Below are 10801 nucleotides of genomic sequence, written 5' to 3' on the forward strand. Positions count from 1 at the left end.
TATGGTAAAAGCAGAGTTCTTGATTGAACTTTTTTGATGCATTTGTTTTGTCTTCCCACAATTGTTCCATGTGGAGACAAACTTAAATAGATAAACAATGCATGAAAAAGTAATGTAAATCCATAAAACATGTTCTTTCCATGTTTTAGGGTAGTCATTCAATTCATTGGTACTAAAGGTAAGAAAAAACATTGGCTAAAGAAGTTTTACACTGTGCAGGAATGTGTTCATGTGTGTAGTTTGACTTTGACACTAAAACATTAAAAACAAAAGCCACAAATGCAGTGATACTCATTTTATTTCAGTTGACAGAACATTGGGAAAAGAAAGTAAAATTTATAATTTTTCTTTTTAATATTGGTAAAAGAAGAACAGACTATTATAATGTATACTGTTATAGTTTTGTTTCCAATACAATGACTGTATGATAGCAGAAGCCATCTTTAGAATTTACATATGGGAAAATGCACAATTGTTTATTTTTACAAATTGTATTTCCTATACAATCGCATAACAAATATTTCACAAATTAACAAATGATAGTTAAAGATTTAATAAACAATGACATCAACTGTAAATTTAGATGTGAAATTTCTGTTGAATAACTGAACATTTCACCATTAACCAGAAGCTGCATTTGCTCATGGTTGCTTGATAGTATTCTTGATCCACTTCAAGTATGGCGGATAACAGAGGTCCATAGATGTAGCTGGTGCAGCAAAGGCATGTGTAGGATGACCCCTTACATGGACACCATAAATCCTGTCCCTGTACACCACTCCTCCACCAGAGTCACCCTGTGAGAGACATACGTGTGTTTATTGCAGCTTTTTGCTGTAATCATTAACATTTCTATTTTTAACAAACAATTGACACTTGCTATAGCTGAAAAAATTAAACAAAGTTAGAAGACATGTACTCACGCCACCTGTATCCATCGAACGTGCTCTGTAACAGATCCAGTGCTCGTGTCTTACAACTTGACAGTCGGTGATGTTCATATCAGCACATTGCAGAGTGTCTGGAAAACCACGTCCTGAAGAGAAGAAAGTTTATATCAGTGAACTCACCACTGGAAGATTATTATAGTTATTGATACTTTAATAAACTACATTGAACCTAAGATAGTTTTTTGTATAAATAAGCAACACTATGAAGACAGAGAAAAACCTGATTGATTTAAATATTTGTCTCTTAAAAAAACAAGAAGAAAAGTAAAAAAAGATTATAAAAATAATCCAATAACATGAAACTCACGTTTTTCATTATTTGGGCCAAGCTTCGAGATACCGTGACCTGCCACCTGAACCACAGCACCTCTGTAAGAAACGAAAATGTAAATTAAAATATAGTTTGAAACTATTCGTAGCAAGTTAACTAATTGTTGTTTTTTATTTTCAAATTTTCACTTGAAGGATGAGAACTCACATCGTGGGACGATGTTGACAGTCGGGAAGTTGTACAGGTTTGATACCTACTGCTCCAGGCAGCTTCAGTAACATGAGGTCGTGTATCTTGCCGTCGTTGAAGATTTTAGGTTTCTCTGTGATTCTCACTACTTGAGGAGGACCAGGATGCACGCCTATATATGCGGTGAAAGTCCTACAGGTAAAGGTTTAAACATCACAGTCAACATAACATATTTTAATACTGTTGGTTATTAATCATAGTTTCACATCAAACCATTAATGACCGGTGCAACAGAGCATTAAAGTAAAAGTTGAATCACTTCCTCACCGTCCTGGCTTAAAGCAGTGACCTGCAGTCAGAATCCATCGGTCACTGATCAGAGAGCCGCCACAACGGAACCGTTGTCGGTCCATATCAGTTGATATCACCTTGACATGGTACAGACGCTCCTTTGCTCCACACTCTTCACCTCCGAAGATTCTCTTCTCCAGATCAACCACTGTGCTCACTGTCACACCTGAATGAGACAGAGAACAACATCTTATCACAGTATCTGACCAAAAGAAAGAGAAGCAGCCGCAGTATTTCTTGGTCAGACCCAGTCATGTCACAAAATGCTTCACCTTCACACCTTGATAAAAGACAGAAATGTGATGCATTGCTTTACTGAAACAGGTTGAAACTAGAACACAGAAACAATTGGATCCTACTCACCAAGCCACATGGCAAAGAGAAGAGTTGTGAGACAAGCCATCGCTGTCCTTCACCGTCTCAGTGACTGTCCTCCAGATGCAACAGTTGTGTCTTTTTAAATCTGTTCACGCTGTCCTGTCGGCGTCTGAGGCACCAATCACATCGTGAAGATTTACTGACTCATCCCCATTGGTTAAAGTAATCTGTACATCTATGCTAATTGTTGATGTTTGTCAGTTGTTGTTGTCCAGTTGCAATGAATCGCTAGCAGCAGTTAATAATGTTGAAAAACTGTTATTTCCTCAAACAAGTTGACAGTTAGTTCTTACAGTTTGGTTTGTGTCTCAAAGGAAAACATGAAAACGACCTCCCTCATTACAGCTTTGCTCTGATTCCCCAACGGTTCCTGTTGTATTTCATGAGCAGTATTTCAACATTCACAAAATAAGTTGTACATTGATCTACGCCTTTCTGACACAATGTCAACAACGATTTGAATGTTTTTCCATTAGTTTCAATAAAAGGAGCAGGCAATTCACTGGACGACTTCTAACAGGGATTTTCTTACAATACAAAATGATCCATATATAGCATCTTGACAGATATTGTATTTCCAGTTTATCTTAAAAAACACAGCTTGTCCTGTTTTGACAGTTTTTCTGACTCGCAGATTGAAGAAAGATTTCAGTTGAAAGACGACCAAAGAGAAACAGCCAGTCACCAATACAGCAGAAGTAAGAAAGAGAAGTGTCTTTACAGGTCAATTCTATACACAGGTCCACAGTCTAATGTGTTAATAAGGAGGAAAAGACCCTGACAAAAATGTTATATGAGAATTATTTGATTTTACGTGAATCTTTTCAATTACTTATGAATCCCTAAAGTTTTTTCTGTGATGGAAACGGATTCAAACTAAAGCTGAGCCTTCGGTCCGTCCATTGTCATCCACTTGTCCTGGCTTAGGTTGCACCGGTAGACAACCCACACGTTTTGATATCTTATTAATGCACCCTAAATATAAAATGTGGAAGGCTTTACAATTTACCCTCAGACCAGGTTTTGATTGGTCAACCGTGCCATGGTCTTTTGCAGCCTCAAGATACCAATGCCCCTATGAGTGTGACCCAAACCACTACGAGTCGGCCTGAAGATATCAAGACTGCGTCCTTATTTACTCCCTCTAAGTAGATTGTGTTTGTTCATGTTTCAGGGACTAATATCTATGATTGTCCAACCGTTGTGAGACATGAACTCTGGAGAATGTCTGGACATCTTAAGCCTTGGCAGAGGTATGTGCTCTCTATGTGCAATTTCTAGTTTATTGGTTGTTATTTTGTCAGCAGGATTACCTAAAACTAATGAAACTAAGTGTAAGGATGAGAAATGGGCCAAAAAATAACCCATTTGATTTAAGCGTGAATCTGGACAAAGATGCTGACCTAGGAATTGTTTTAATTTATATATTTAACCAAAATTGAGCATCTTATATACATATCATACATCTGCAGGGTTAGTCATATTTTTATACATATTTTGACCTATTACCCAGGGAATACTGCACGGATCTTGATTCGGTTATAATTTACCAACATGGGATTCTTTTGCTGAATAGATTATGTTCTTTATGATCTTGTTTAGTTCGTTGTGATTGAATTTAAGGAGTTAAGCTGTTGGACCCTGGTTAGGTGAGACATGTACTGAGTGTCCTTCTAATTTCAAACTGAAACATAGAGCATGTAGAATAAAAATACTTATAGTGTGGATCATGCATTAGTCTACAAGGAACATTTTCATAAAGAGCTGGTGGTCCCACAGGCAAATGAAAGATTTTAGATAATCGTGACGAGTTCTGGTTACACTTGCAGCTGTTATCTCTGAAAGCCATCCTGAGAACTTGCTCTGTTTTTTACTTTTCATCCTTACTTGCAGATTGGACACAGAGATTTCCCGGCTCAAACACTTGTCAGCTTCGTGTCAACAGATGTGAGAAGGGGAAGAAGTGGTTTGAATAAGAGAACAAACAGTTGCCATCAGAATTATTGCAACAGAAATGCCAATTTCGAAATCAATCGGTTAGAATAACAACGTCAACAAGACGTGGCGCACAAAACTGAGAGAATACAGGTATCTCAGGATAAAATAGAGGAGCCATGTAGGTAGAGGACACTGCCAAAGATGGCCAAAGATTTTCAATTTGAAAAGTCTACAAGATTCAAGAGTTTTAAAGCGCCCATATTGTGTAAAATACATTTTGTGGGCTTTTACCATCCATAATGACTTGAAAGGGTCATCGCCCATTATTTGGAAATGGGCGTGGCAAAATGGCTCAACAGCGCCACCTGGAACGCAGCTCCTAGGTTTCCACATGACCGATTTTCACCAACGTCGGGACAAAGGTGTATCATGACTTATCATAGAAAAAAGCCTCAAGGAGCATTATGAAAAAAGCAACAGGAAGCCTGCCATTTTGGATTTAGTGTCCATTTTGCCCATATTCCCTATTTTTACTTTGATGTACTTGCTGTAGAGCTTTCATCAAATCAACTTAAAATTTAGATGAGTGTCATCACAACAAGATGGAGATATAAACTTGCTCGAATTTCAACTTTTCGTCACACCGTGAGACCGTGGTGTGGCGTCAAAGTTTGATGACACGCCATCAAAACACAAGCTTCAGTATCTCGGACACATTTGGTCTGATCGAGTCCAAACTAGACACATAAGGGCCCGTTAGTGCTACAACGTAGCCCTAGTTTCTGTCTGTAATTACTTTTTCAGTCCAACAAATAAGTTCGGTGAGGAAAAGCAGACTCAATCTACCAGCATCACCAGCAGCGGCACCCAGTAAAGTGCACTTAACCTGGGCTGGAATAAAACTGAGATTTTAATGTCTTCTTCTCAAAATGGTGAAATGCAAAACACATCCTCATGCTATGGTAAAAGCAGAGTTGTTGATTGAACTTTTTTGATGCATTTGTTTTGTCTTCCCACAATTGTTCCACGTGGAGACAAACTTAAATAGATAAACAATGCATGAAAAAGTAATGTAAATCCATAAAACATGTTCTTTCCATGTTTTAGGGTAGTCATTCAATTCATTGGTACTAAAGGTAAAAAAAAACATTGGCTAAAGAAGTTTTACACTGTGCAGGAATGTGTTCATGTGTGTAGTTTGACTTTGACACTAAAACATTAAAAACAACAAGCCACAAATGCAGTGATACTCATTTTATTTCAGTTGACAGAACATTGGGAAAAGAAAGTAAAATTTATAATTTTTCTTTTTAATATTGGTAAAAGAAGAACAGACTATTATTATGTATACCGTTATAGTTTTGTTTCCAATACAATGACTGTATGATAGCAGAAGTCATCTTTAGAATTTACATATGGGAAAATGCACAATTGTTTATTTTTACAAATTGTATTTCCTATACAAATCGCATAACAAATATTTCACAAATTAACAAATGATAGTTAAAGATTTAATAAACAATGACATCAACTGTAAATTTAGATGTGAAATTTCTGTTGAATAACTGAACATTTCACCATTAACCAGAAGCTGCATTTGCTCATGGTTGCTTGATAGTATCCTTGATCCACTTCAAGTATGGCGGATAACAGAGGTCCATAGATACAGCTGGTGCAGCAAAGGCATGTGTAGGATGACCCTTTACATGGACACCATAAATCCTGTCCCTGTACACCACTCCTCCACCAGAGTCACCCTGTGAGAGACATACGTGTGTTTATTGCAGCTTTTTGCTGTAATCATTAACATTTCTATTTTTAACAAACAATTGACACTTGCTATAGCTGAAAAAATTCAACAAAGTTAGAAGACATGTACTCACGCCACCTGTATCCATCGAACGTGCTCTGTAACAGATCCAGTGCTCATGGATTCGACCTTGACAGTCGGTGATGTTCATATCAGCACATTGCAGAGTGTCTGGAAAACCACGTCCTGAAGAGAAGAAAGTTTATATCAGTGAACTCACCACTGGAAGATTATTATAGTTATTGATACTTTAATAAACTACATTGAACCTAAGATAGTTTTTTGTATAAATAAGCAACACTATGAAGACAGAGAAAAACCTGATTGATTTAAATATTTGTCTCTTAAAAAAACAAGAAGACATGTAAAAAAAGATTATAAAAATAATCCAATAACATGAAACTCACGTTTTTCATTATTTGGGCCAAGCTTCGAGATACCGTGACCTGCCACCTGAACCACAGCACCTCTGTAAGAAACAAAAATGTAAATTAAAATATAGTTTGAAACTATTCGTAGCAAGTTAACTAATTGTTGTTTTTTATTTTCAAATTTTCACTGGAAGGATGAGAACTCACATCGTGGGACGATGTTGACAGTCGGGAAGTTGTACAGGTTTGATACCTACTGCTTCAGGCAGCTTCAGTAACATGAGGTCGTGTATCTTGCCGTCGTTGAAGATTTTAGGTTTCTCTGTGATTCTCACTACTTGAGGAGGACCAGGATGCACGCCTATATATGCGGTGAAAGTCCTACAGGTAAAGGTTTAAACATCACAGTCAACATAACATATTTTAATACTGTTGGTTATTAATCATAGTTTCACATCAAACCATTAATGACCGGTGCATCAGAGCATTAAAGTAAAAGTTGAATCACTTTCTCACCGTCCTGGCTTAAAGCAGTGACCTGCAGTCAGAATCCATCGGTCACTGATCAGAGAGCCGCCACAACGGAACCGTTGTCGGTCCATATCAGTTGATATCACCTTGACATGGTACAGACGCTCCTTTGGTCCACACTCTTCACCTCCGAAGATTCTCTTCTCCAGATCGACCACTGTGCTCACTGTCACACCTGAATGAGACAGAGAACAACATCTTATCACAGTATCTGACCAGAAGAAAGAGAAGCAGCCGAAGTATTTCTTGGTCCGACCCAGTCATGTCACAAAATGCTTCACCTTCACACCTTGATAAAAGACAGAAATGTGATGCATTGCTTTACTGAAACAGGTTGAAACTAGAACACAGAGAATTGCCTCCTACTCACCAAGCCACATGGCAAAGAGAAGAGTTGTGAGACGAGCCATCGCTGTCCTTCACCGTCTCAGTGACTGTCCTCCAGATGCAACAGTTGTGTCTTTTTAAATCTGTTCACGCTGTCCCGTCGGCGTCTGAGGCACCAATCACATTGTGAAGATTTACTGATGCATCCCCATTGGCTAAAGTAATCTGCACATCTATGCTAATTGTTGATGTTTATCAGTTGTTGTTGTCCAGTTGCAATGAATCGCCAGCAGCAGTTAATAATGTTGAAAAACTGTTATTTCCTCAAACAAGTTGACAGTTAGTTCTTACAGTTTGGTTTGTGTCTCAAAGGACAGCATGAAAACTATCTCCCTCATTACAGCTTTGCTCTGATTCCCCAACGGTTCTTGTTGTATTTCATGAGCAGTATTTCAACATTCACAAAATAAGTCGTACCTTGATCTACGCCTTTCTGACACAATGTCAACAACGATTTGAATGTTTTTCCATTAGTTTCAATGAAAGAAGCAGGCAATTCACTGGACGACTTCTAACAGGGATTTTCTTACAATACAAAATGATCCATATATAGCATCTTGACCGATATTGTATTTCCAGTTTATCTTAAAAAACACAGCTTGTCCTGTTTTGACCGTTTTTCTGATTAGCAGATTGAAGAAAGAGATTTCAGTTGAAGGACGACCAAAGAGAAACAGCCAGTCACCAATACAGCAGAAGTAAGAAAGAGAAGTGTCTTCACAGGTCAATTCTATACACAGCTTCACAGTCTGATGTGTTAATAAGGAGGATTAGACCCTGATACAAATATTATATGAGAATTATTTGACTTTACGTGAATCTGTACAATAACTTATGAATCCCTAAAGTTTTTTCTGTGATGGAAACGGATTCAAACTAAAGCTGAGCCTTCGGTCCGTCCATTGTCATCCACTTGTCCTGGCTTAGGTTGCACCGGTAGACAACAACACATTTTGTTATCTTATTAATGCACCATAAATATAAAATGTGGAAGGCTTTACAATTTACCTCAGAACAGGTTTTGATTGGTCAACCGTGCCATGGTCTTTTGCAGCCTCAAGATACCAATGCCCCTATGAGTGTGACCCAAACCACTACGAGTTGGCCTGAAGATATCAAGACTGGGTTCTTTATTACTCCCTCTAAGTAGATTGTGTTTGTTCATGTTTAAGGGACTAATATCTATGATTGTCCAACCGTTGTGAGACATGAACTCTGGAGAATGTCTGGACAGCTTAAGACTTGGCAGAGGTATGTGCTCTCTATGTGCAATTTCTAGTTTATTGGTTGTTTTTTTGTCAGCAGGATTACCTAAAACTAATGAAACTAAGTGTAAGGATGAGAAATGGGCCAAAAAAGAACCCATTTGATTTAAGCGTGAATCTGGACAAAGATGCTGACCTAGGAATTGTTTTAATTTATATATATTACCAAAATTGAGCATCCTATATACATATTATACATCTGCAGGGTTGGTCATATTTGTATACATATTTTGACCTATTACCCAGGGAATACTGCACGGATCTTGATTCGGTTATATTTTCACCAACATGGGATTCTTTTGCTGAATTATGTTGTTTATGATCTTGTTTAGTTGGTTGTGATTGAATTTAAGGAGTTAAGCTGTTGGACCCTGGTTAGGTGAGACATGTACTAAGTGTCCTAATTTCAAATTGAAACATAGAGCATGTAGAATAAAAATACTTATAGTGTGGATCATGCATTAGTCTACATGGAACATTTTCATAAAGAGCTGGTGGTCCCACAGGCAAATGAAAGATTTTGGATAAATGTGACGCGTTCTGGTTACACTTACAGCTGTTATCTCTGAAAGCCATCCTGAGAACTTGCTCTGTTTTTTACTTTTCATCCTTACTTGCAGATTGGACATAGAGATTTCCCGGCTCAAACACTTGTCAGCTTCGTGTCAACAGATGTGAGAAGGGGAAGAAGTGGTTTGAATAAGAGAACAAACAGTTGCCATTAGAACTATTGCAACAGAAATGCCAATTTCGAAATCAATCGGTTAGAATAACAACGTCAACAAGACGTGGCACACAAAACTGAGAGAATACAGGTATCTCAGGATAAAATAGAGGAGCCATGTAGGTAGAGGACACTGCCAAAGATGGCCAAACATTTTCAATTTCAAAAGACAACAAGATTAACGAGTTTTTAAGCGCCCATATTGTGTAAAATAAATTTTCTGGGCTTTTACCATCCATAACGACTTGAAAGGGTCATCTCACATTATTTGGAAATGGGCGTGGCAAAATGGCTCAACAGCGCCACCTGGAACGCAGCCCCTAGGTTTCCACATAACCGATTTTCACCAACATCGGTACAAAGGTGTATCGTGAGTAATCATAGATAAAAGCCTCAAGGAGCATTATGAAAAAAGCAACAGGAAGCCCGCCATTTTGGATTTAGTGGCCATTTTCCATATTTTTACTTTGATGTACTTGTTGTAGAGCTTTCCTCAAATCAACTTAAAATTGTGTCATGACAACAAGATGGAGATATAAACTTGCTCGAATTTTAACTTTTCGTCACACCGTGACACCGTGGCATGGCGTCAAAGTGAGAGTCGCGACCTGATGACTTCTACACAGAAATCATGACTTAAAATCACAGCGCCACCTGCTGGCTACAGGAAGTGAAGCCTTTATCCTTGCTGCAGTGCGCAAACGCATGCAACGCGGAGACAAGCGCTTGATCATCGCACGCTCTCTCTTCACCGACCGCAACAGGCTTGAAATCGCCTGTGTGCTCGGGCCCGTTAGTGCTTCAACGTAGCCCTAGTTTCTGTCTGTAATTACTTTCTAAGTCCAACAAATAAGTTCTGTGAGGAAAAGCAGACTCTATCTACCAGCATCACCGGCAGCGGCACCCAACAAAGTGCACTTATCCTGGGCTGGAATAAAGCTGAGATTTTATTGTCTTCTTCTCAATATGGTGAAATGCAAATCACATTGTCATGCTATGGTAAAAGCAGAGTTCTTGATTGAACTTTTTTGATGCATTTGTTTTGTCTTCCCACAATTGTTCCATGTGGAGACAAACTTAAATAGATAAACAATGCATGAAAAAGTAATGTAAATCCATAAAACATGTTCTTTCCATGTTTTAGGGTAGTCATTCAATTCATTGGTACTAAAGGTAAGAAAAAACATTGGCTAAAGAAGTTTTACACTGTGCAGGAATGTGTTCATGTGTGTAGTTTGACTTTGACACTAAAACATTAAAAACAAAAGCCACAAATGCAGTGATACTCATTTTATTTCAGTTGACAGAACATTGGGAAAAGAAAGTAAAATTTATAATTTTTCTTTTTAATATTGGTAAAAGAAGAACAGACTATTATAATGTATACTGTTATAGTTTTGTTTCCAATACAATGACTGTATGATAGCAGAAGCCATCTTTAGAATTTACATATGGGAAAATGCACAATTGTTTATTTTTACAAATTGTATTTCCTATACAATCGCATAACAAATATTTCACAAATTAACAAATGATAGTTAAAGATTTAATAAACAATGACATCAACTGTAAATTTAGATGTGAAATTTCTGTTGAATAACTGAACATTTCACCATTAACCAGAAGCTGCATTTGC

General features: G+C 37.7%; 2 protein-coding genes across 2 annotated transcripts; both read right to left on the minus strand.

Moving 5' to 3' along the window:
* Positions 1–604: 604 nt before the first annotated feature.
* On the minus strand, positions 605–2164 carry LOC133015466 (serine protease 1-like). The gene is made up of 4 exons (XM_061082675.1): positions 2125–2164; positions 1738–1927; positions 1429–1602; positions 605–801 (listed from the first exon to the last, which is right to left on the minus strand). The coding sequence occupies exons 1-4, from the start codon at positions 2162–2164 to the stop codon at positions 642–644; spliced, it is 564 nt and encodes a 187-aa protein (XP_060938658.1). The 3' UTR covers positions 605–641.
* A 3514-nt stretch (positions 2165–5678) lies between these two features.
* On the minus strand, positions 5679–7199 carry LOC133015473 (kallikrein-8-like). Its single transcript, XM_061082688.1, has 6 exons — positions 7160–7199; positions 6775–6964; positions 6466–6639; positions 6295–6356; positions 5961–6073; positions 5679–5834 (listed from the first exon to the last, which is right to left on the minus strand). The coding sequence occupies exons 1-6, from the start codon at positions 7197–7199 to the stop codon at positions 5679–5681; spliced, it is 735 nt and encodes a 244-aa protein (XP_060938671.1).
* Between the last annotated feature and the right edge of the window lie 3602 nt (positions 7200–10801).

Source organism: Limanda limanda, chromosome 2 (assembly GCF_963576545.1).
Source record: "Limanda limanda chromosome 2, fLimLim1.1, whole genome shotgun sequence".
Lineage (NCBI taxonomy): Eukaryota > Metazoa > Chordata > Actinopteri > Pleuronectiformes > Pleuronectidae > Limanda > Limanda limanda.

What these genes read in the sequence shown, in the direction of transcription:
- LOC133015466 (XM_061082675.1), bottom strand. Translation starts at nt 2,164, where the DNA reads ATGGCTTGTCTCACAACTCTTCTCTTTGCCATGTGGCTTG. An exon ending in CACTGCTTTAAGCCAGGACG is followed by an intron (nt 1,603 to 1,737) that starts GTGAGGAAGTGA and finishes CTTTACCTGTAG; the next exon opens with GACTTTCACCGCATATATAG. An exon ending in TGTCAACATCGTCCCACGAT is followed by an intron (nt 802 to 1,428) that starts GTGAGTTCTCAT and finishes CGTATGTCTCTC; the next exon opens with ACAGGGTGACTCTGGTGGAG.
- LOC133015473 (XM_061082688.1), bottom strand. Translation starts at nt 7,199, where the DNA reads ATGGCTCGTCTCACAACTCTTCTCTTTGCCATGTGGCTTG. An exon ending in CACTGCTTTAAGCCAGGACG is followed by an intron (nt 6,640 to 6,774) that starts GTGAGAAAGTGA and finishes CTTTACCTGTAG; the next exon opens with GACTTTCACCGCATATATAG. An exon ending in TGTCAACATCGTCCCACGAT is followed by an intron (nt 6,357 to 6,465) that starts GTGAGTTCTCAT and finishes TGTTTCTTACAG; the next exon opens with AGGTGCTGTGGTTCAGGTGG.